Genomic DNA, 26,770 nt, shown 5'->3' with positions numbered 1-26,770 from the left:
ACCGGGATGCATCATATGATATGGCCCTGCATCCTTATGTGGTAATGAACGCCCAACCATATGCACGGCCATAAAAACATTACAAGCACAACAGAGCTCCACCTCTAAGAAACAACCCTCCTCACTAAGCCCCGTATAATCCACGTCCACCACAGAATAATTACCAATATAACACCTGTCTCTATGAACCATCTAGAAAAGCAGACTTCAAACCCATTGGTGAGTCATATTCCAGCCTCTTCCCAAAATTACTCCAAATGGGCCTGTTGCAGCCTGTACCTCCAAACATGCAGAACCTAGAATCTCCATCTTACAGGCCAGGTACCAGGTGTGCTTATCACTCAGGGACAGAAGGGCATGACACTGAAGATTGCTGGACCTTTAAGAGAGCAGTTGAGAACCTAATCGAATAAAAGCGGGTAGTGTTATGGGACGAGAAAGTCCCCATTGTAACCAACAACCCGTTATCGGCTCACAACAACGGGCCAGTCATCGGGATGATTTGTGAAGATAAAGAATTAGACCCTGCATTAAAAGCTATTATTGCCATCCCTGCTACAGAAAAGAAACCTAAAATAGTGGCAAAATAAGCTAGAGATGAGAAGAAGATCAATTCCACTTCCCAAAATACAAAAAAAAGGCTATGGAAACAAAGATAGGGGCAGCACCTGCTAAAGATGCCATTCTCTACGTTCCTAGGGCCCCCAAGAATGAACAATTCATGGTAAGCCCTCCTAAAAGATTTGAGCAAAACAAAGTCACGCTAATGTGCCAAAGATATACGTGCCAAAGGGGACTTATGTGGCGCGAGGGCCGGTAATTTCACCAAGGCTGACTGAGCCCGTAGTTATTAGTCGCGCACCACATAGCCCCATGAGAGACCACACTATCGTCCCTTGGAACTACAATAAGACATTGGTCACATACAAAGGAAAGGAAGTCATGGGAGAAGTAAATGAAACAAACCAATCTGGGAAGTATCATAACCCAGAAGAATTTAACAAAACAAAGCAGAAGCAATTTCCGCTCAAGAAGCCGGTTAGCATTGAAGAAGCGGAGGAATTTTTCCGGAAGATGAAAACCTGAGAGTATGTTGTAATTGATCAACTTAGAAAGAATCCCTCCCAGGTTTCACTTTTATCCTTGCTGATAAGCTCAAATGAACATCAAAAAGTGCTTCTATAGGGGAGATTGACTTGGTCCTAACTATTGGCCCCGTAGATTTTGAAGTAACATTCCAAGTTCTGGACATGGTCACTTCCTATAACTTTCTCTTAGGAAGACCATGGATCGATGTTGCGGGAGTCGTGCCCTCTACTCTCCACCAAATGGTCAAGTTCGAACATAAAAACCAAGAAATAGTTGTCCACGGAGAAGATAAGCAGTCAATCTACATGGACCCATCAGTCCCATGCTTGGAGGCTAGAGAGGGTAGTGAACACATCGTCTACCAAGCCTTTGAAATCGTGGTCACTGACCAGTGCGAGGAAGGAACCCCATGTCCTCAACCCTGCTTATCAAATGCATCAATCATGGTTGCCAGCGAAATGATCAAACATAGGTACAAGCCCGAGAAAGGGCTCGGGGTATCCTTACAAGGCATTACAAAGCCTGTCACTTTGACTGTCAGCGAGAAGTTCTTTGGCATAGGCTTTCAACCTACATAGGCCGACGTAAAATGGGCCAATGAACGTAAGAACAATGGGCGGGCCCTGCCTCAGCAAGTCCCGCACCTCGCCAGGTCGTTTGTTAAGCCAAGGTATATAGTAGAAGAAGAAGAAGAAGAAGAAGAAGAAGAAGAGGCCTTCACGGCTGAAGAAATTGAGGACATCTGTGGGGCAATGAGGCAAATATTGTACGAGGTTCACATGGTCCAACCAGGCGAAGGCTCAAGCACTGCTGAGGTGCAATACATGGGGCCAAACTCTAAACTTCAAAATTGGAAGGCCACTCCGTTCCCTGTCAGGCCGGAATCCCAATAGTTCAGTCTTGCCATCTTTTCTGCATTCCGAGTTATTTTAGGGTGTAACTCGAATGTTTTTAGTTTGTTGTCTTTTAAATTCCGATGTAAACCCTCCTATCTTCAAATTCAATGAAATGAAATCAATATTTCATCGTCTATGAATCTCTTTCTATTATTCTTTCTAATTTTGTTATTTTTCTTATCTCTCTCTTTTCAGTTCTAATAATGCGGACTTAAATAACATGACATGCTTGCGGACTTCATGCGTAGATCCTAACACGATGTCTAACTATGAAATAATGAATCAAGAACCAGAATATGATGAAGATGAGGCTTATAGGGAAATAAATCGAGAACTGGAAAAATTTGAGAATAAGCCTAAGCTAAACTTAAATGAAACCGAGCCGGTTAATTTGGGTAGTCCAGAAGAGGTCTAGGAAACCATGATAAGCATTCACGCTGATGAAAGAACTATAGATGCATTCATCCAACTTTTGTTTGAATTCAAAGACGTATTTTCCTAGTCCTATGATGAGGACTGAGTGTTGATTTGGTAGTGCACAAATTGCCAAATTATCCCAATTATCCACTTGTCCAACAAAAGCAGAGAAAGTTTAAAACAGACATCAGTGATAAGATCAAAGAAGAAGTCACCAAATAATTGAAAGCTGGTATGATCCGAGTAGTCCGATACACCAAATGGTTGGCTAATGTGGTCCCAGTGCCGAAGAAAGATGGGAAAACCCGAGTGTCTGTTGATTACCAAGGACAACTTTCCATTGCCAAACATCCACATTCTTGTTGACAACTGTGCGAAACATGAGATGTAGTCTTTCGTGGATTGTTATGCTGGGTATCACCAGGTTCTGATGGATGAAGAAGACGTAGAAAAGACGGCTTTCACCACACCCTGGGGCACTTACTGTTATAGGGTCATGCCATTTGGTTTAAAGAACGCCGGGGTAACTTATAGGAGAGTTATGACTGCTATCTTTCATGACATGATGCACCAGGAAATTGAGGTGTATGTGGATGATGTGATCATTAAATCCAGAATGCAGGATGACCATGTGCGGGATCTGAGAAAGTTCTTTGAGTGTTTGTGCAAGTATGGCTTGAAGTTGAATCCAGCTAAATGTGCATTTGGAGTTCCATCTGGGAAACTTCTGGGGTTTATAGTCAGTCGGAGGGGCATCGAGCTAGATCCAACAAAGATAAAGTCTATTCGGGATTTTCCACCTCCGAGAACCAAGAAAGAGGTCATGAGTCTACTGGGAAGATCGAATTACATCAGCAGGTTCATTGCTCAGCTGACTACCACGTGCGAGCCCATATTTAAGCTATTGAAGAAAGATGCGACAATCAGATGGATGGATGAGTGTCAAGAGGCTTTCGACAAAATCAAAGAATATCTGTTGAATCCGCCAGTGTTAGTCCCACCCGAGCTTGGTAGACCTTTGTTCTTGTACCTTACAGTCCTGGAAAATTCTTTTGGTTGTGTCCTGGGGCAACATGATGTGACTGGGAAGAGAGAGCAAGCCATATACTATTTGAGTAAGAAGTTCACTAGTTATGAAGCCAAGTACACTTTGTTGGAAAGAACTTGTTGCGCCCTAACTTGGGCCACCCAGAAGCTTAGGCATTACCTGTTGGCCTACACCATATATCTTATAACCAGAATAGATCCTCAGAAGTACATATTCCAAAACCCAATGCCCACAGGAAGGTTAGCAATGTGGTAAATCCTGCTCACTGAGTTTGACATTGTCTATGTCACCCGCACGGTGATGAAAGCTCAAGCCTTGGCGGATAACCTAGATGAGAATCATGTTGATGATGAATATCAACCCTTGCGCACTCACTTTCCGGACGAGGAAGTAAATTCAGTTGAGGTAGTTCCAGAAGACACCAATGTTTGGAAAATGTTCTTTGACGGAGCTGTAAATGCAAAAGGTGTTGGGATTGGGGCTATTTTGATTTCACCCACTGGTCAGCACTATCCGACCACAGCTCGGCTTCGGTTCTTTTGTACGAACAACACTGCCGAGTATGAAGCTCGCATTATGGGCATGAACATGGTAGTTGATTTGGATGTGGAAGAATTGTTAATCATGGGAGATTCTAACTTGATTATTCGGCAAGCTCAAGATGAATGGGAAACCCGAGATATCAAGCTTATCCCATACAGGCAACAAGTAGAACATCTTCGCAAATGGTTCAATTCCGTCGAGTTCAGGTGTATTCCTCGATTCCACAATGAGTTAGCTGATGCACTAGCTACTTTGACCTTAATGCTACCATATCCGGGCAATGTCCACATTGACCCACTGGAAATCCAAATTCAAGAAAGGCATGGTTTTTGCAATGTAGTTGAAATAGAACTAGATGTTCAACATGGTATCATAATATCAAAAGGTTTTTGAAAACAAATAAATATCCCGAGCAAGCCAGCGGAGACCAAAAGAGAACCATTAGAAGGCTCGCTAACAGTTTTTTCTTGAGTGGAGAGGTCTTGTACAAAAGAACTCCGGATTTGACTCTTTTAAGGTGTGTGGATGCCCAAGAGCCTGGAAAGATCATGAACGAAGTGCATTCGAGAGTATATGGGCCCCGTATGAACGGATACGTCCTTGCAAAGAAAATCCTTCGGGCAGGTTATTACTGGATGACCATGGAAAATCATTGCTTCAGTTTTGTCCGAAAGTGCCATCAGTGTCAGATACACGGTGACCTTATTCATGCACGCCTTCAGAGTTGCATCTTACGTCAGCACCTTGGCCGTTCGTTGCTTGGGTATGGATGTCATTGGGTCGATCGAGCTGAAAGCTTCAAATGAGCACATATTCATCTTAGTTGCCATTGATTATTTCACAAAGTGGGTTGAAACAGTCACTTTCAAAGTCATCACTAAGAAAGCGGTGGTGGACTTCGTGCATTCCAACATTATTTGTCGTTTTGGTATTCCTAAAACTATCATTAAAGACAATGCCGCAAACCTAAACAGCCATTTGATGAGGGAGGTATGCGAACAATTTAAGATTACGCATCGGAATTCTACCCATTATCGGCCCAAAGCTAATGGTTTTGTTGAAGCGGAAAACAAGAATATCAAGAAGATCCTCAGGAAAGTTCTAGACAATGGCATGAAAAGCTGCCTTTTGCATTATTGGGATATCGCACAACCGTGCGCATATCAGTTAGGGCACGCCCTATTTATTGGTTTGTGGCACTGAAGCCGTAACACCTGCAGAAGTTGAGATTCCCTCTCTTCGAATCATTATTGAAGCCTAGATTGGGGATGATGAATGGGTCAAGACCAGGTTGGAACAATTAACTATGATTGATGAAAAATGGATGGCCACAGTTTGTCACGGGTAGTTGTATCAACAAAGAATGGTCCGCGCCTACAATAAGAAAGTGCGGCCTAAAAACTTTGAAGTGGGGCAACTGGTTCTAAGGCATATTCTCCCGCATCATGAGGAGCAAAAAGAAAATTCGCTCCAAACTGGAAAGGTCCGTCCATTATAAGAAAATTGTTGCCAAAAGGGGCATTATACTTGGGAGACATTTAAGGAAATGACCCCGAAACAGCTGTCAATGCGGATGAGGTCAAAAGGTATTATGTTTAACCCCTTTTACGGTATTAATACTCTCTGATTGGGATGATGAAGGCTTTCATTCTCGCTACCCAAACACTATCAACCCTTTGCAAACCCTTTGAGCCGGTTACTTTTCTTTGATTGCCCTCTTTGGAACCTGAAAGTGTTGTTCAAAAAAGAAGAAATCAAAAAACAAAAGTTGCTTAAACTATGTTTGACTTGATTCTGAAAGGATACATAGGAAGCCTCTCTCTAGGGTTCAGTCACACCAAAACAAAAATCCAAAGTCCCCCAAAAGTGAAATTGGGGCAGATATTATAATATTTCGGCAATGGATTTGCCTGAAAGGTTCTAAAGTTGTAATTCAATCCAAATTCTTTTTACCCCAAATCCTGTTCAAGTCCTTCCGATCAATCGGTAAAGATGTTCAAAATTGGAGGATATGGTTACTTCGATTTAGTACAATCAAATGAGAGAGTCTTATTGGTGAAAACCTACACGGGCACCATAGGGCGATTGGTAAATAGAGAAATTGAAAATGAGAGAGTCTCGGTAGTGAAAACTCATAAAGAGCGATATCAGGCGACGATGAGAAGAGAAATAAGAGAGGCCTGTTGGTGAAACCCCGAAAAGGGCGTCGCTGATCAAAAAAGGGATCCTCACAGCCATCGATATTGGTAGAATCCCGTGAAGGTTTCTTAATTTTGAGGTATGAGTTATGATGAGTTTTTGAGAGTTGGACGGTTTACACAGATCGGGTATCCAGTCCAAGAGGCATGTCATATTCATTGAAGTCTGCATGTACTCCAGATAAGTCCTTATTTTCTTCCCCCGAAAGGGACACCTCTCGTTTAAATTCATTATTCTTTCCATTGTTTATTTTTCGTTGAATCCCTTTCGGTCTAGTTCTGTTCCAAAATTAAGACAAAGAAAAGATGGAAAGATTGGTTTATAGGGTTTTGTTTGACAAAAGCCAATATTCAAGAAAGCACCCAGCCTCAACAGGTGCATCGAGTCGACCTCGACTAGCCATGATGGCCGATGCTTTGGAGTCAGAAACTCCTGAAAAGAAAGAAAATCAAAGTCAAATGCCCATAAAGGCAAAATAAAGTGAAAAAAGTTAAGTCCCACATGATTAACCATCATGTTAAAGTTTTGGAAAAGTCACGATCCTCAGGTTTAGGAATGAAACCAATCCCCATAAGGCAAGCAAGCAATGGAGATCTTTGTTGAAGAAACCGGGCCAAGATCAAGTGATTGAAATGCTCAAGGCCACAAACCCAACCACTGTTTCAAACTGACAAATCGTTCTTTGTTTGAAAAATAGGGAAAACACGTGTAATTCAAAGCAACCTTGCAAGAAGCAGGTGCAACAAAAAGCAAACCACGCAGAGACTAAAATGGTTCTGCAGCAATAGTCAACCCAAAAGAGAAGTCCCCTCCAAATTCTTTACTCATTCTCTTAAATAAAAGTGATGAAAAGTGAAAAAGAAAAAAAGAAAAGTTTAAAGCCATGGTACTATAGGGTCACCATTCCCTAACTACAACTTTTCCAACATGGGGTCTCACCCCCTAGTTGATGCCAGCATAACCTGATGATTTTCCAACATAGGGTCCTATTCCCTAGATGCCAGCATAACCTGATGATTTTCCAACATAGGGTCCTACTACCTAGTTGATTCCAGCATAACCTGATGATTTTCCAACATAGGGTCCCACCCCCTAGTTGATGCCAGCATAACCTGATAATTTTCCAACATAGGGTCCCACCCCCTAGTTGATGCCGGCATAACCTGATGATTTTCCAACATATGGTCCTACTCCCTAATTGATGCCAACATAACCTGATGATTTTCCAACATAGGGTTCCACTCCCTGGTTGATGCCAACATAACCTGATGATTTTCCGACATAGGGTCTCACTCCCTAATTGATGCCAGCATAACTTGATGCCAACATAGGGTCACACTCCCTAGTTGATGTATTTTTTTCAATCCCTAGTTGATTTCATAGGCTTTCCACTCCCTAATCTCTTTCTCCCAACGATGCACAATCCTGATTTTTATTGCTTTCAATAATGAAGTAGTATAGAGTTTTGGTTACAAAAAAAGTCACAAAATTTTCCTGGTAAAAATCGGGACAGAAAATTCCGTGCGTTTGTTTGTTTTGGTGTCTGAACAGGTTATACCTCGAGACACAGAGTTCGAGACACAAGGTTCGAGATGACTAAAAGTAAAAGAAGAAAGAAAAAAGAAGTAAACTCAAAGTGCAGAAGCGGAGAAAAGATGTGGAATGCTTAAGACATGATTGAAGTTGCAAACTTTATATGTCCCACCTTGATCCAAGAAGCTAATCAAGAATGAACCAGCACCTGCAGCTATCAAGCATCAAGATTCGGACCAGAATCTGCGTGAAGAACCAGCCAAGACTCAAGATCAAGCTTCAGAAGATTTATAGATAAGAATCTTGTAACCCATAGCTGATAGATTTAGTTAGTTTAGTTTTTTATTTTGATTTTGGTGTAATAAGGAGCTCAGCAAGCAGTAACAACAACAATAGCAGTGAAGTCACAGTTTTCGGTAGTCCTAGCTACCAAAATTTTCAGAACTACTCCAACCTGATTCCTTTATAGCCAAGGATATATAGGCAACCTCCACAGCAAGGTTCAGTCAAACTTTTTCAAAATGCTTCCCATGGAGTATCCGAACAGGCAAAAATCGCTCGTAATTGCTCACTTTATCTTTTCCAGAAAACCCTTCGTGTTTCCGAGCAAAGAGGGGTGTCGCGCCCCCTTTTTCTCGCGAAATCGGGTTTATCGCGTGGTCATCATATCCATATCTACCCTTCCCACCCCGTTAAGGTATTTAAAGCGCAGATTGGTCTCGATTACTTATTGCATGGTATTACCCGTCCCAATCCTATCAGTCCCAGCGGTACTTAGGACTACTAATCCTAAAAAAAGGGAGGGGTATTAGGTTTATTTTGTAGTTTCAAAGGTAAAAACTCTAAGACGACATACAAAACACATATTGCACATTTTGGGGAAAAACATATAAACAAACAGGGACTCAGATATACCTCCTTAAACAGAGAAAGAATACAATTAACATGACTTACACACACTGTTTATGTCTGATTTAAAAGGTATTAAAGACGAGTGACAAGAGGTTGTTGAGACAGTTTCAGTTTATCACGTAACTCAGATAAAATGTCTGAATTAGGCCTGCCTGCTGGTTGTAACAGAAGCAGATTCAGTTTAATTTTTCTAAAGCTTGCCTAGGTGTTTGGACAGGGGTACTATAGGCATGATATCTACTAAATTCAGAAGGTGACGAGCTAGTAAAACTTGGAATGAATTATTCAAAGTCCTATATGCATACTTGTTAAACTAGTTAAGTGAGGGACCTATATTACTAAAGAGAAGCAGGATTTAAACGAATTGATTACAACTTCTGCAAATGATGACAACCATTATTACTGATTTTAGATCTGACATTGAGTGAAGCGAATCAGATTCATTTAGAAACTCCTATAGGCATGCTTTCTAGGCGTTACTGATTTTAAACCTTTATAGACGGGGTACCTAAGTGCAGAACTGTTTGAAACCTATAGACATGGTATCTAAATGCAGAAGCTGTTTAAAACCTATAGACATGGTATCTAAATGTAGAAGCTATTTAAAACCTATAGACATTGTATCTAACTGTAGGAGCTGTTTAAAACCTATAGACATGGTATCTAATGCAATTGAATATGCAGAATTCAGAACGATCCTATAGGCATGGTTTCTATATGTGATTGAATATGCAGAATTAGAACAATCTATAGGCATGGTAATTGAATATGCAGAATTAGAACAACTTATAGGCACGATTTCTATATGTAATAGAATATGCAGAATTAGAGCAACCCTGTAGGCATGATTTATACCCTTTGCATGCATAGTTACCCACCCCATTTCACTAGCTAGCTCCAAATGTTTATTACAACTTATTACAAGCCAGAATGAATAAAATTACATCAAAAATACAAATGAAAGTACAACTAGAGAAAGCCTGATTCTGACTTCCTCTCTGAGTTACAAGATAGACCAACTCAAAGATCATTGATCCAAAGCCTTTCTCCAATTTGAGTGTTTTATAGTTCCCTAAGAGCCTCAATGGGACTCCGGGCAGTACTCACACCCAAATTGTATCACCGGAATGGGAACAAGTGCAGTTTGGAAGGGCCAACCATCAAGTGTCTAAGTTCAGAGAGAGCTCAAGGGGTCCCAAGGCAAGGCTCACAAGAGGGGGGGGGGGCAGAACTTAAAGTCTAAGAGAGAGTGCAAGAGCAGAAATAGAACTTTAAGAACTAAGGAAGTAAAGAAAAGGGTACTGAGAAATAGCTACAGAATTGATAACTTTGCACAAAAGGGGTCGGGGATTGGGAACTGATTGCAGAGAGCCCATGCTTGGCAAGGGTAAGCTTTGGGCATGCACATCAATGGAGATACTGGCATGCCTATAAGCCTACCAGAACATACAACAACAAAGAATCATAGGGGTTAGGATACCAGGGGGATCAAGCTTGAGTCATGGATAGTAATATTCAGTACTGTCATGCCTCAAGCAAACCATAGTATCAAACACATAGGGGCAGGGGTTTGGGGTTCATAACAGGACAGGCAAAAGGAAATCACATCGTGTTAAAGTAAGTATTGAACCATACATAAGCAGTAGACAAACAAGAAGGTAAATGTGTTAAGTAAACACATTGTTATGATTGCTGAAAATCTTAATCAGAACAAACCAGTTTCAAAGAGGCAAAGTACAATAAAAGCAAGTAGCCGGACTTGAAAGCAGGCCACAATACAAGTAACAAGAGAGAATGCTTTTTGAAGGTGAGTGTGAGTTTAGAAAACTAAGAGTGTCTGTGTGTGTTGTGTTAATGAAAAGTCAGGTATTTATAGTGTGAAAACAGGCAGAAAAATAAGGCAAGAAAATAATTATGGAAATGTGTACCAATTATAATCAATTAGTATAAGAACTTTCTTTAATTAAGGAGTTAAAATCAAACGGTAACATGCAAGTGCTAAATAAGGAAAGAAATCACGTAGGGCTGAATATTGACCAATAAGGAAGTATCTCAAGTACACAATAGGTAATAGAGGCTAAGTTCACCAGACTCTAATCAAAGAAAGGTCTGTAAGAATCCAATACCAATGTAATCTAGGTAAGGGGATTAATCAAATTGAGTACAAAAGGTAGGGGTCGAAAGTTCAAAGGAAAGTATTCAAATAGGTCCAAGAAACAGGGAAATCAATACAACAAGGAAAGAATCAATTACAAGAGTGCAATCAGAATTACACAAAGATGTTTGAAATCAGTCCACAATTAAAGGGTTATTTTGAGAGGGAAATTTAGCATATAAAAGGGTGCATAACATTAGCATGCGAGGCTGAACTCATGACAAAGAGAATAATCACATGACAGTCACATAGGTTAATAGAGAAAAGGGAGAGTATCAGAAACATGCAAAATGGTCCAGTAGAAAGACCTTTCTGAAAATACAGTCGAGTTTCAATGATAGGAGGAGATCAAAATCACATGAAGCAACAGAAGTTGAAACAAAGATTTCGAAACTCAGTCGAGCAGTAGATGAAACAACTTCAGAAACTCGAATAGGTCCAAAGAGATTAAGGTTTTGAAACCAAACAAGTTCAGAGATGAGGAACAAGCAAATCACATAGCAAATAGTCTCAAAACTTGAATGAACCCCCAAATTTTAGGGTTTTCACCATCAATCGAGTATAGAGATGAAAGACAAGAGAATCAGGCAAAATATATATATATATATATATATATATATATATATATATATATATATATATATATCAACAAAGAAAAATAAAATCAGAAACCTTAAGAAAAAACCAAGACTTTTAACATAAAGAAACACAGTAGAAGAACAACATAAGAACACAGTAAAAGAATCAACATAAGAAACACAGTAGAAGAACAACATAAAAAACCCGGTAGAAGAATCAACATAAGAAACACAGTAGAAGGCCAACATAAGAAACACATTAGAACATCACTACAAGAAAAAAGGCTTATTTAGCTACCAGTTTTATATATGGTCTCTAAAAATATACTTATAGAGATGAGATTTTTTTTTTGTCTTTAATACCCATTTCCCCCCCCCCCTACATACATGACTAGACTTATTCTGGTCTAATTAAAATTTAATATCTAGTCTCTAATGCTCGATTTTAGCGGGATGGGGGCGGGAATCTGAAAGTAAAGCTAAAAAAAAACCTCCAAAAATATGTTTTCACTGTAGAAATTCACTTTCACCCTAAAATCTCTCCCAAATCACTTTCACACTACAACCCCTAATTAAGCGGCAACTTCAATTCTCTTCGGAGTTCAGAAGGTTGCAAACTTCATCAGTTAGAACTCAGAAGGTAGCGAAATTCACCACTCCAAACTCAGAAGGTTGGCATCAAAATTTTGATTTCTTTCTCTTTTATCTGTTTAGTTTCCTTTTTTCTTCTTCTTATTTTTTTTCCATTGAACCAGAAATCAGAGTTCGGGTTCTGCAATTTTTTGTTTTTTTAGTTGTTTTCTGCAATTGGGTTGTTTAGAGTACTGATAGTTATAGTGTGAGTGATAAAAGTGAAAATATTGGTTTAAAGATGGGGCTCGTAGGTCAAAAAGGAGAAATTTGAGTTTTTCTTGTAGAGTTTCGTCTCTGCGAGGGTTTTCTCCTTTGCATTATACAAACAGAAGAATTGTTTGACGGGTCATGAGTTTGGGGTCGCTGCTAGCAGCAGCCCTACGTTCAAAAATCTTGTTATCCCCTAACTCCATAGCTATGGCTTATTCAATAAATAAAACCTGCAATTTAAAAAAAAAGATGGAAACTTTAGTTGGATTTCAAATGATTTGAGATAAAATCTATCAAAAATGGCTTGAATCACATTGCAGAATTTCTTTTGTGAAAAAAAATAGGATTCCACTAGTTAATGATAAAATCGGCTAGCGTTTTGGCGAAGTTGATTCGTAAAAGAAAGTGTAATGGCCAAGCTTGTTCACAAATCGTAGCATAATCTTTCAAATTAAGCTGAAAAGGAGAATATGTTGGTTTCACTGGTAACTTTTAGCTGTCTGTATAATGACTATCCAATAATTCTAGAAGACTAACATGAGTTGCTCTTCCTCCTGATTTTCCATCAGATACCAGTGTGTACTATATTGCTCAGATTTTGTGTAGCCTGTATAAGTTCACCAACACAGCATGTTACGAAGATTAACATGTTCTGTAGCCTGTATAAATACTGATCATTTTACATAAGTTTTCCTTGTTTTCATTGACATGTACACTTAAATTAAATGAGTCTATGTTTGCTTAATAAGGGTCAAAATGTATTCCATTTATGTCTTACCCAAATTTTTATTGAAAGATTTGATTTAATACATGGATTTGAATAAGATCCTAGATGAAAAGTACTACCCACCGTTGCTTGCCTTGGATTGCACTTTTTCTTTTTTCTTTTTATGTTATTCAAATTTTTTATCTTACAAAAGGTATAGTACTTATTACTCCATATAAAATAATTTATTCACAATGAGGGATCAAAGCATATAAAGTATAATTTTATCTCCCCTTCTGAGTTTCCTTGGTACTATGTTTTGGTTTTATTATGAGAGAGTAGCTATAGATGCACCAATATTCCCATCAGAATCGCTACTGCAATTTGCAGCAACTTGAACACTTTCCTGTTGCATCAAAACTCCAGCCTTCACATTAGCCTCAATTTCCTTAGGTTGCCTGGTTGCCCAACTTCAACATTCATTTTTTAATTGTATTTGATCGATCAGCAGCCTCATCCAAAGCACCAACATTGAAAATCACCTCTGCCCCGTCTTGTTTGTGCGCCAGCAGTGGGATGATCAACTACTGATTTTTGAACTTGCTGAACATCTGCCTCATCACCTGTAGCAAGTGCACCATTTAAAGCAGCCACACCAATTGTATTCACAGCATTAACAGCCTTCAAACTTGAACTCCCAACCTTTGAAAACATTCATCACAGCAATAGGACTTTGATTTTGAGACTTCACAAACGCTGCTACTTCCTTCACCATCTTGTAACTCCTTCAGATTACCAGATGCCCCAGCCTGCTGTTGAACCATATCAGGTTTGTTTGAGGTATTAGCTCGATCAACAGCAGCCTTCAATGCACCAGCAGTAGCTGTGTACATCCTCGCAAAAATCGTAGCAGCGGGAATATCCTTCAACCTCCTATCCTCTTCAGTTGGCTTTCTTGACCTGCTCCACACCTACACCCTCAATCTTTTGCCCAGCTTCAACTTGACCTGAAGCAGCAGTAATGTCACCTGAAGCAGCAGTATCCTTCAACTTGTGTTGGTTACAAGAAAAAGAATTTTTTTTCTTTAGAGGTTTTTTCTAGATGTCCAGATAATATCTTTTGATGGACACTTTTGATGACCTTCATCACCTCTCTTTTGATGACCTTCATCACCTCTCTTTTGATGACCACTTGTCCTTTGAAATTATTTGTGCAAAATCCCAGTACATATGCTATCCCATTCTAACCTGCCCTAATAGTTTTCCTTTTCATTAGAGTTATTTGCTGCTATTTTATCTATATTATTCTCACTATTCTAGCTTAGTGTCACTTTCTAACGGAAATTATATACAAAATTTATCAGTCGAGAATAAAGCTTATCAACACTTTAGTTGTATGGGATATCCTGATATTTACACCAGAATCTGATATTCATCTGAAATGGCCTCTCTACTGTCATAAGGTAGGGGTAAGGTCTGCGTACACTTTACCCTCCCCACCCCAGTTATGAGATTTCACTAGGTTTGTTTTTGTTGTTGTTGTTTGAATCTGATATTCATCTGAATATCTCTCAGATGATGGATATAAATTCTTTTTCTCATCTCCCTAAAGTGAGTCATCTTTGATGCTTCAGAATACAACCAGTATTTTTTCTAATGTTCCAAGATTTGTTGGTATATACTTGGACATTTAACTTTATTTAATTAAAACTCCTCTAGTTGTCTTGTAAATTATCCGTGGAGTAACTCTACCTTGGTTTGAATGCATTGCTCTTGAATTCACGGCATTAGAGTTAGTTGCTGCTATATCATCTCGATTACTCTCAGTCTTCTAGCTTAGTGTCACTTTATAGTGGAAGATTATATGCAAAATTTATCAGACGACAAGAAAGCTTATCACACTTTAGAACTATATGGGATATTCTGATAGTTACACCAGAATTTGATATTCATCCGAAATATCCCTCAGAAGATGGATAGAAATTCTTTCTTGTCTTCCTAATGTAGTCATCTATGGTGCTTCAATATCTCTCAGACGATGGATAGAAAATCCTTTTCTTATCTCCCTTAAAGAGAGTCATCTATGGCGCTTTACTATACGACCTGTTACTCTTTCTTTTATTCCAGGCTTTGTTGGTGAACACTTGCACTTCTATTGTAACTTCCTCTGGTTGTCCTGTAAATTATTCGCGAAGTATCTTTCCAATGGCGTCGATGCACTGATCTTGAAGTCACGGCCTAGTTATGTAAAAATTATGATTGTGAAACATTATTCATTTGTTGCTTGCATAAAAGTTGCAGAACTTCCAACAAAAAATGTCACTTTATCAGGTGTATAGTACCTCATTGTTTAAATCCAGTATTATCAAAGGCGAAAAGCGCAAAAAAGCTCTAAGGTCTATTAGGGCTTTAAGCGCAAATAAAGCGTGGCCTTCAATTAAAAAAGTCTCAAATGGAGAAAAACTACAAATATGTATGTGTAGTCCAAGACTAATATCAGTAAGCATGAATACCAAATATAAGAATAAAGAAATTGAAGAAAATTTACGATAAAGTAAAATATCAATTGCTTAGTGTCGCCTGTTCTACAAAGGAGAAAAACTACAAATGGTACTACTTACCATTTATCTCTCTCTTTTTCTTTTCTCTTCCTTTTTTCTTCCTTTCTTGCTTTCCTCTTCTTCTTCTTACCCTTCTTCAGCTGATGGTCTATTGGAAACAACCTCTCTACCTGCATTAGGTAAGGATAAGGTCTGCGTACAAACTACCCTCCCCAGACCCCACCTTAGTAATTGAAAAATGTTCTTTACTTTTAGTTATATTATGAGATCTGACAAAAATTTATCTATATTCTTTGTAGGCTCAAATCAAGGAATTGGTGCAGTCCGAACCGTCACTTCCTACCATAGATTTTGTAGAAAAATGCTTTGGACCTCAAAGTTGTAGTCATGTATTTGGCTTGGGGGGTGGAGTAAAGGCGAAAGATTTGAAAGGTGGAACTTTCTCAAAAACTGAATTATTGGCTAAGCTACGTGCAACTGAAAATGAAAACCAGTCTTTGAAGGATCGTCTGTCTAACTTCGAAAATGAGATGAAAGAAGTGAGGCAATTAAAAGAATTATTATTAGCGCAACAAACCTATTTCCAGCCTCCAGTTTAGGAGAATGACTATTCGGATCCTTGATGTACCAAGTGAGTAACAACTTACCTGAAACATCGATTTATTTTGTTGATTTAAGTGTATATTATTATATATCCTTTGCGGAATTTATATCTTCTGTTGATTATAAATTTGTCCTTATCTTTCTTTTTAGCCTTTTTTTCCCTAAGATAAAATATGCCTTCTTATACACACATATAGCATCAACAAACAGGGGAAAATATCACTTCCAAACAAGTAAACAATTAAGTTTTCATCGTCGTTTAACAGTAAGTTTTCAGTTTCAAATCACAGTGATAGACACCCCTGCTACGGAAAAAATCTACAAAATTTATCAAGGGTTATAGTTTCAACTTAATGATGAAAGGAAGTCCATGGGGCATCTTGCCATCTGAAACTAGAGGAAAGGCTACATTGAAGTTTTGTTAGGGTGGATCAGAAATATAGTCTTAGCTTGCTTGAATCATTGTTTGGTAAAACAATGATAGTTCACTAGAAAGCTGGTACTTGTTTGCTAAATAATATTGGTATTACCAGTAATAAGTGGTTAAAGGATCTGCATTGTGTCCTAGTTGAAACTGAAGCAGTCCTTTTTCATCCTTCTGTTATCTTCTTTTATATTAGGTTCAATTGAAGAATTAAATAGTCGTGTATCAGCCGACTCCATTCCATGCATTTACTACTAACTCAGAACATTCTTGGTAAAAAAATTAGGATGACTGAGCTCTCATACTTCAACACAAAATGGTCCTTGCCAGATAGTGACCTATTCTTAACTTTTGCAGTCTTCTGATTTTGTGGACCCTAGCATGGGGTTTTACGCTTTTAAATTACCTGGTCTTTAGGTGTAAAATGGACAACACAAGGTTACGTATCATCACTATCAATTTTTTGATCACATTCCTTATAGTCTTGTATATTTCAATGAACTCCTGAAACTACTTAAACATGAAGAAAGGATTGACAATAAAGACAAAGCATATGAATGTTTATTTTTATTTTCTTAAATACATAATTTCTAATGCATTCACAATGCGCATATTCGTGGTCTTTTAACTTGTGACATGTTCTAATAACTTGAGGAGCCTTCGGCATATCCATAAATCTGTCCAAAACTTGATTCTTTGTCCATATGATAAGGAAATTTCAGAATGAAACTAGACCAAAATATTCAACACCTTACAAGATTTCAATGAAACTTCAAGAAGCGTAAGGCCGTAAGTATTGATGCAGCTAAAATACAATCATGTTAGATGAGTTTGCATAACATTTTTCCAGATGAGTAACTTATGAATCGTTTTGGAAGTACATCTGAGGAGTGACAATGCAACTTATATACTTAACCTGATAATTGCTCATTACCACCAAAGTTTCTAAACTCCTTTGACTGTCCACTTAAAGTCAAAGACATTCGTGAGTTAGTTTGATCTCAATAGAATGTCTGAATAAGCAGTATGCATGATAATGAAAATCTTCTTTGAAGTCTACCCTGAGAGAACCTAGAATGCATTTTTGGTTGTAAATTTCCTCATTAGTAGTGTAAGTTTCATAGCTCATTTGGAAGAATATCTTTCTCGGCCCCAATTGTTTGTTTTTACACTTCCTTTTCATTTTAATTCTTTTGAAGCTAGGTTGGGTTTGAGCTGCTAAGGACCTGTTATCTAACAGTGTATTTTACTTAAAATTGTAAATTTCTCATAATATCAGAATTTAACAGATCTTCATTTGATTCAGTTCTAACTCTGCCAAAATTAGGTGGTATTGTCGCGCTATTTGCTTGCTTGGGTGTTCAGCTTGCAATGGTTTATCCCCTATATACTTTGGTATGCTGTATCTAGCTCAAATAGTTTACACAATAATAAATGGCTGAAAGATAATATTAAATGTATGAATAGAAGTAAGCAATTAATGACAAAAATTCCTGAAATTTGAAGGAAATTTTATGGAGTCCTTACATTTCGAGTTGCTCTGGCTAACTTTGAAGTTTTATGAGTTTACCTGTCTTAGTCTAGGAGAAGATCAATAAAGTAACGGAAAGCCCCAGTTAGAAGATGTTTACTGTATGTGATAATGGAAAGATGGCCCAATCTTGCTATATTGGTTGAAGTTGGCTAATTACTTACTCCTTTAAGTTGAAAAGATCATTGCCGGATGGAAGTAATCATGTCCTTTTAGTCCGAAACTGTCTTGCAAGGCTACGGCTTCAATTTCATTTCACCAGATGTGTGAAGAAATCATTAGTTGCATATAGAACAGCACCCTGGCACTTCATTCGAAAAAGACCAAGTATGTTCCCTTCTTCTGTAAGTAAAGTAATCTGTCTTATTTATGGAGTGAGTTTATGTTAGAACCAGATCATAAGTTTGAAATCTGTAGTAAGAGCAGAACAAATAACAGATTGTGATTTGCTGCATTAAGTTAAACTATTTGTCTCAATTCTTTGTCCCTATATATAGCTTAAGACAACTTTTTCAAGTGATGAAAGGGAACAATGGTGTCTAGCCATTAATTTTTTTTTTGCTTCTTTTTTCTCTGTGTAGCCCTGATTTTGTTCCATCTACCTTGTTATAGTTTTTCTAAATAAAATTTCTTATTTCTTCTACAGGTTTAGGATATTGAAGTTCAAGATGCAGATTTTTTATGACATACTGATTGACCATCTTTTTGCTGGGAATGTCAAAAAAATTTTACATGTCAATCGAGGGATATTAGTGATATATAGTTTTTTGCTAAATGTTTATGAACACATTGTGACTAGCTTACATCATTGATGTACGGTGCAACTAACTGATGTTTATCATTTTTGGTAATATTTTATGAAAACATATCATCTATATAATAATATATTCGATTTTGTAGTTGCAAATTGAATGTGATTTAGGGAATTACTTGTTTCTTTTGGGACTAGACTGTTAGTCCTTAAATCCTTTTTTGGAGTAGAAAATTTGGTTGCTAAATCTGTAGCTTGGTAGTGCTGCTTTGTTCGACTTAGCGACCGGCTTTAAACTTCTCGCAAAAGATATAACGGCTAGCTTCTAACTAGTCGCGAAAGTACTATTTAACGACCATATTTAAATTAGTCGCAAAAATATTCTAAGGACCAGGAATTTAGTCCCTAAAATATGCAAATAGGCACCAGAAATATGGTCCTTAAAAATCATTTAAGGGCTAGTTTTAAACTGGTCGCGAAACAGTTTTAACGACCAACACCACATCTGGTCCTTAATGACCTTTAGCGGCGGAAGCTATAAGGACCAGATTAGCTAGTCGCTATTGATCATTTGAGACCAATTTCTTACTTTTAGGAACCGCTCCGCTATTGAGCATTTTTCTTGTAGTATGTTAAAAATCAGAAAAGCTTTGAAATGACTTAACAGAACCCTATGTCGGAAACGGTAAAGGTTTTGAAGGTAAAGTTTTGAAAGAAACTTTGAGAAAACGTTTAAAAGCTCAGAGAGAACACAGATCTCAGAGGAACCTCGAAGGTTAGGGTTTCGGAAGAACTCAGATGGTGAGAAAGGCTTGGAAAGTCATTGATCTAAGCATGAGAAGTCAAAATCAGGCTTGAATAGTCATGGCTGGCCGGAGCAAGGTCGGAGACAACCATAAAACTCGAATGAAATGAAGTCTGGGCCAAGCTTCTTCAAGGTATGACTTTGAAACCATAGCAGTCGAGCATGTAGGAGTCGCAGGAGGCAGGTATAGGCATTTAATGGCTTTGGAAACCATGGATTCCAGCGATTTTAGGGTGGAAGCGAAGGGAGGCGGCTAGGGTTTGAGAGAGGGTTGAGAGAGAATTGAGAGAGAAAGGGATTCAGAGGCGGCTGGGGTTGTGAAATGGTTAGAATTAGGGGTTAGGTCGGGATTAAAAAAGGAAAGGGTGTTTGGTGGCCGTTGATCATTTGATCAACGACCTGGATTAATCGGATAGGTGGGGCGGTTTAACAGGGTTGGGTTTGGGTCGGTTCAAACAGGGATTGAGTTAGGGTGATTGGGTTTAAAAATTGGGTTCAATTGAGGTGCCAAATCAGGCTACAATTGAAATGAACATGGACTATCATTTAAATAGTCATTTTCCCTCATTTATTTTATAAAAATATTAAAATAATTTCTGAAAAAAAAATAAAGGTACTAAAATGATTAATAATACATAATTATTAAATTAAAAATACGGGAGTCGATTTTATAAATACAATTATAATTAAATCTTGAAAGAGGCCAATATTGCAATTATATGCAATTTAGCTTTAAAAATATTAAATAAATTTGTAAAATATGCAAAAATTATGCTAGCTATATTTTAATATAAATGTGAGAATACAATAAATGAATCACCCAAAATGATAATTTTGGGGATAATTACTGGGTTTTGTTTTGATAAAATAGGGCAATAAATTGATTTAAAAAATCTTTAAAAGTTAAGAAAAAATAATAAAACTTTGGGACATACTTATATATGCACATACATGCTATTTTGAGAGTATTTTGTATATTACAAATATACAGGGAAAAATTGGGTATCAACAAGGGGTAGCTGTGAGCACGTAATTTTTGCTCGATGAAAAATACTCCTACAAATTCACAAAAAGTAGATTTGTTTTAAATATTATTAATTTTTATAGAAGTTTTAGGAATTTCTTGCTAATTGTTGTCTGCATTTTTAGTTGCATGTATATTTTAAAATTATAAGAAAATACCAAAAAATATCTAAAATATTCTTTGCATAACATTTCAAGTTTATTTGCATTTAGGAATTAATTAGATTGAGTTAGTTACATTATTAAAACAAAAAATCACAAAAAATAATGTTCATTTTATATTTTTTTTACCTTTTAGTGTTTAATTAGTAATTTTCTTTCATTAATTTAGGATTAACTGATTATGAAAATAGTATAAATAGATAATTAGTTTATTTTACAAATTAGATTGATTTGAGATTAATTTAGGATTTTATTTAATTAGGAATTAAATTCAAAAAAAAATAAAGAAGAAGAAAAAGGGGGCTTTATTGAGTTGGAATTGGGCTAAAATGATGTTCAAACAACCAATTTCTACAATTTCCGCCCCAGCCCAATTGAAACCCAACCGACACAGTCCCCCTCCTACCAAAAATGACCCCGTTTTGACCGGGCCAATCCCAGCCGTTAATTTCCCACCATCCAACGGCTGAGAACTGATCTCCACCTCCTCTTATAACTGTCAGAAGGAGACCCTTACCCCCAAAGATTCCCCCTCCTTCCGTCTCTCTCATCTCTCTCATCACCCTTCAAAACCACTGCTAGAACCGCCGCCGGAAATCGCCCAAGGCGGCGGGCCACCACCAAATGACCCTATTTTTAACCAGACAATCCTCATCACCCCCTGAATCCTAAACCCCCATCAATTTCAACAAAAACCACCCAAACTTTACCAATTTCAAACCTTAGAACACCAGAAACCCTAGCTTTCTCTTTTCGGATTTTTTCTGATTTTTCAAGACTCGATTTGATCGAAACCTACGCTAGTTGATTGTTCTCGACGAGAACGATTAATTAGCGTTATTTTTGGTCTATTTTCGAAGAATTTCGGATTCACCGAAGTCCATTCAAGCCAACCATCCTTGTTGCCTACCCTAGGTATCCCTATTTCTCTTTGTTGATTTCCTCTTTTTTTCTTTCTTGCTTGTCTGACCAGAATGTGCGACTAATGTGTTCATTGGAGGTCATTCGATAATTTCGATTCAGTCAGTGTTTAGCTTAGAATCCAATGGTTAGTTTGACTTTAATTACCCCTTAAACTCGCTAAACTGTTGTTTAAAGTGATATTAATAACATAATTAGTTCAATTGCTTGTTAATCAATTTATTTGCATGAGTTGTTAGTCTAACCAATTTCAAGTTAATTAGTTGCTAAATGGTTTGGTCTTGCATTACTGCTTTTGTTTTGATCTGTATGGTTTTGCAATGGTTCATTCATCGTTAACCAAAAGTTGAAAGGGATGTTTGGGAATAGAAATAAATTGTTAATTCAGTTGTTTGAGCTTATTTACTCTTTTGGGGTGGTTATTTGTAATTAATAGAAAGCTAAAGGGGTCTAAAAGGAACATGAAAGTTTAGGGCATAGAAAATTAGAAACTAGGGTGGCTATTTGTGTTAAGCAGAACTTAAAGAGGTCAATTGGGAAGTAAAAATGGAGGAGTTTCAGGTAAAAATATCAAAAGCTTCTAGTATTGGACAACTGTCCATTTTTAGTGTTAAAAAGATGTTGAAAATTGGATAAAGGACAGTTGTACCAAAATCTGTTAAAATGATGTTGTCCTATCCTTTTTTACAGTTGACACCCTAAAATATATGTTGGAATATTCTCCATCAGACCTTCTCTCATTTTTATCCTTTTCATACCCCTACACTCTATATAAAGAAGCTGACCTTCACTCACACAGAGAGGTTAATGATCAGTATACTCGCTCTAAAATGCATCTTTGAATATTGATTTTTATTTTTCTCTTGAGCTTTTCAAATCAGATATAGAAACAGAAAACAAAACAAAAAAAAAGGTTCTCAAGGAGTCAAGACCCAAATCTACCCTGTCGTGATGGTGCTTATCGTGGAACTAGGCAAGCCGACTCTTCTACCCAAAATAGTCCGATATTTCAATTTAAAGATTTCTTCAAGCTATTTGAACAATAAAACTTTATAAGATAAATCTGAATATCAAAGTGCGGAAAGAAAAGCCCGACATCAAGGTGTCACTAGTCATGAACATCTATTAAGAACTGTTCGATAATACTAAGACTACTACAATCTGGAAACCAACTAATAACATCTATAGGAAGATAAGAGGGAGAAGAGTAGGGCTGGATCGCCATGCAACTACCTTGCTAACTCCAACAGATCCGCGACGGATGAAAACAACACTCACTAGCACATTCAGCAACCCCTGGATCTGTACATAAGCTGCAGGGAGTAATGCAAGTACGCCAACTCAGTAAGTAATAAAGGTAAATAAAGTCTGAGCAGTAGTGACAAGCAATAAAACATATACTATTCATGTCATGAAACCTTAGTAGAATAACAACATGCTTTTAAAATCAGGGTTTTGAATCAACTCAGCTCATTTAAATCAGTTTTAGTAAAACCATTTAAAACATCTTTCAACAGTTTTCAAACGAAGTGATAAAACAGTAAGTAAAAATGATGAAAACATAATCAGCCTCTCGAGCAAAACTCACTCGTATACACCCCCTCGGGGAACATAAATCATAAATAACCTCTCAGGCAAACATCACTCGTATACAGCCCCGCGGGCAAACATGAATCATAAACATCCCATCGGGAAAACATCACTATCTCTCATATACAGCCCCTCGGGCATACATCACAATCACTCGTAAAAAGCCCATCGGGCATAACATGAATCAATAACAGCCCCTCGGGCAAAACATCATATCACTCACTCAGGGTACTCGCGCTCACTGGAGGTGTATAAACTCTGGAGGGGCTCATATAGCCCTAGTGCTATAACAAGTCACCTCGTGGTATAAATCAATCAGGCCCTCGGCCTCATAACAATCCACCTCGTGGCATAAATTAATCAGGCCCTCAGCCTCACAAAATCATGAATCAGTAACAACATATTGCAGCGTGCAGCCCGATCCCACAAATATCCTCACAAATATAGGCCCTCGGCGTCACTCAGTCATAAATCTCTCAAGCCACTCGGGCTATTGGTAAAACATGGTACTCAGCCCAAAATAACATTTTAAAGCATCAAATGGAGTAATAAAGACTGAGTTATGAAATCAGTAAGTATAGCGTGATTGAGTATAGATTTCAAATCAAAACAGTAAGAGGATAACAAGAAAAGACCCCTAAGGGTCCAAACAACTTTGGCATGAGGCCCAAATATGGTATTCAACCCAAATTTATAGGAATTCTTTCTAAAACACATAAATATCATATAGTTTCAGTCAAATACGTAACTTAATAGTTGCTACGGGACAGACCAAGTCACAATCTCCAACGGTACACGCCCACACGCTCGTCACCTAGCATGTGCGTCACCTCACAATAGTAAAATGACGTGAAATCCGGGGTTTCATACCCTTAGGACAATATTTACAATCATTACTTATCTCAAACAAGCCAATTCCAATACCGAGCAAGCCAAGCGATGCTCCAAAAATGCCATCTCGCGTGTTCCGACCTCCGAACGGCTCGAAACTAACCAAACACAATTCAAATACATCAAACAATGCTAAATCAACCAATCCCAATCGAAAAAGGTCGAATCTTTAATCAAAAGCCCAAAATCGGCCAAAAAGCCCAACCCGGGACTCACAAAATCCGACAACCCATTCAATTATGAGTCTAACCATACTATTTCATCTTCTCCGACAGGAACTATAGCAGATTTCTAAGTCGACTTCCGATATTCTCCTTCCAACCATGCTGTAACCAATTCTGATAGTATTCGTTCTAGGTCCAATAACCTCATCTCATCCAACACGACCACTTTGATGACATGACACATCAATACAATCCAAAGCCATAACCTGTGCAATTCGTACACCCAATAGCAACATCCCAAATGTACTCAAATCATGAAAAAAATGACTCAAACGAAGAGGGTTGTACCGCAAGCTCACTAGTACCACCACAACACGATGCTAAGAACCCACCACACACCGTAGAACCAGAACACACGAATCTAACCCGAAGGATCATACCTCCACATAACTCCGCTACAACGCGTGACCCTATCCAAACGCTGGTCTGCATTATATACCTCAAGCCACCCCGCTCAAAATCCATAACCATTCCGAATTCAACATCAAGGACCCAAATTGCATTACCATAACCACGGAGAAGCAAATGACATAACACCACACAAACCCGAAAGAACATAACCATACGCCATCTACCGAGCAATACCTAATACTCTTCCCACTCGAATTCCGCTATGAGACCCCAATAGAACCGCACCATATGTTCATATAACCAACAATTATAACTCCTCGCAACACGGAAAGGTAACTCATCACCCAGAACATGAATAAGCTCAATAACAATCGAACGGCACATCCCTCAACAATAGCAATTAGGACTCAACAAAGCTGACTCGCTGTAGAACACACATCCATATTGGCCTACCAATGAACCCCTTATCAAGGAGTTCCTGAAGTTTCTCCTTCAACTCCTTTAACTCCGGTAGTGCCATACGACACGGTGGAATAAAAAATGAGCTGAGTTCTTGGCAGCAGATCAATACCGAAATAAATAATCCTGTCTGGTGGTATGCTAGGCAGGTTTGCAGGAAACACATCCGGAAAATCCCTCACCATTGTGAATGAATTAATGGTAGGAGTCTCTGCACTGACATTCCTCACGAAGGCCAAATAAGAAAGACAACCCTTCCATACCATCCGCTGTGCCTTCAAAAATAAAATCACTCTACTGGGAACAAAATCCGTCAAACCTCGCCACTCAATCCGTGGCACCCCCGGCATATCCAATATCACCGTCTTAGCGGAACAACCCAGAATAGCACGACACAGAGACAACCAATCCATACCCAATATCACATCAAAATCCACCATTCTAAGTAAAAAAATATCCACTCGAGTCTCCAAACCCCCAATAGTCACCACACAAGACCGATATACGCGGTCCACAACCACGACATAACCTGTTTATAAGAACTCCCAGTCTCCAAATCCATAAAGCATACGAATCACCATATCAAATCCCAACTCCACTGCCCGTACATCTAACGCACCGCTGATACTTGATCATTCCACGAGGGATACTCTTATAATTCTTCTGCGCCACCAGGCAAACTCGAATATCAACAGTCGATCAAATAAGAGAGTGCCGCAATACTAAGGACGTATCCTTAACTCAAACACATTGCCCTTTCTGAAATGTATACTCTCATCAAACTACACCAATTAGTAATGTCATTTACCTAGTCATCTGAAACTGCCCATGCTGCCTAAGAATTTATGACATTCTTTTCAAAACTAAATCGTAACCTTACACATGCAAATCTCAACCCTACACAACATACCACATATACCATGCCATCTTATGATAAATATGAGAACTTCATATCTATTTCGAGCCACAAGCAAGTACGTACTCAACTAGCTAAGAACTTTCCATTTGATCCCATCTAGAAGAAAATCACTATACATTGCATGCTCCTCACGCCAGTAGAAAATATACATCTTTAACCGTAGTAGAAACCACCAAGATCTCTCCAAATCCCATTTGCACAAAACCAAACCGTTAGGACTAAATCCTTCTAACTCAATCAAGCTACGCAGGTCACCAAAAACCCAAAAGCATTGCCACGAAACACTAGTAGAAACTCACTACCTTATAATCACCCAAAAAAAGTAATCATATCCCTTACCATACTGATCCGACCTACTACCAAGCTGTCCTATTTATCCAAGTCTCTTCTGAATTACCTTCGAATTCGATACTTCTCCTTGCCTTAATACCGCAATCCTCAACCCAAACTCACCACACAAGACCCAAGCATAAAACCACACCATCTAAGGCTCATAAGCTTCTGAATACTCTCTTAAATATCCCCAAAAGTACCACATTCAAAATACTTACCCTGAAGAGACTTCTTGCGAATTCAAAGTTATTACCTTCACCTTCCTGATAGTGATATGCAGAATCCATAATTCATATAGAAATG

The 26,770-nt window shown here is 38.2% G+C and overlaps 1 protein-coding gene and 1 long non-coding RNA gene across 3 annotated transcripts; both read left to right on the top strand.

The window, feature by feature from the left end:
* The first annotated feature begins 3,750 nt into the window (after positions 1–3,750).
* On the top strand, positions 3,751–4,386 carry LOC138885339 (uncharacterized). Its single transcript, XM_070166280.1, has one exon. The coding sequence runs from the start codon at positions 3,751–3,753 to the stop codon at positions 4,384–4,386; it is 636 nt and encodes a 211-aa protein (XP_070022381.1).
* Positions 4,387–11,812: 7,426 nt separating this feature from the next.
* LOC104223671 (uncharacterized) lies at positions 11,813–18,945 on the top strand. 2 transcript variants are annotated; one of them, XR_011405427.1, is made up of 4 exons: positions 11,813–12,041; positions 15,780–16,111; positions 18,087–18,382; positions 18,685–18,945. It is a non-coding gene; the product is annotated as an uncharacterized lncRNA (long non-coding RNA). The 2 variants fall into 2 exon arrangements; XR_710177.2 differs by having other exon boundaries at positions 11,814–12,041; positions 18,087–18,365.
* The last annotated feature ends 7,825 nt before the right edge of the window (positions 18,946–26,770 follow it).

The sequence above is a fragment of the Nicotiana sylvestris genome, chromosome 2, assembly GCF_000393655.2.
Source record: "Nicotiana sylvestris chromosome 2, ASM39365v2, whole genome shotgun sequence".
NCBI lineage: Eukaryota > Viridiplantae > Streptophyta > Magnoliopsida > Solanales > Solanaceae > Nicotiana > Nicotiana sylvestris.
This window is presented reverse-complemented; position numbering and strand designations above follow the sequence as displayed.

Coding starts and splice junctions, on each gene's coding strand:
- LOC138885339 (XM_070166280.1), top strand. CDS start 3,751: ATGAAAGCTCAAGCCTTGGCGGATAACCTAGATGAGAATCATGTTGAT.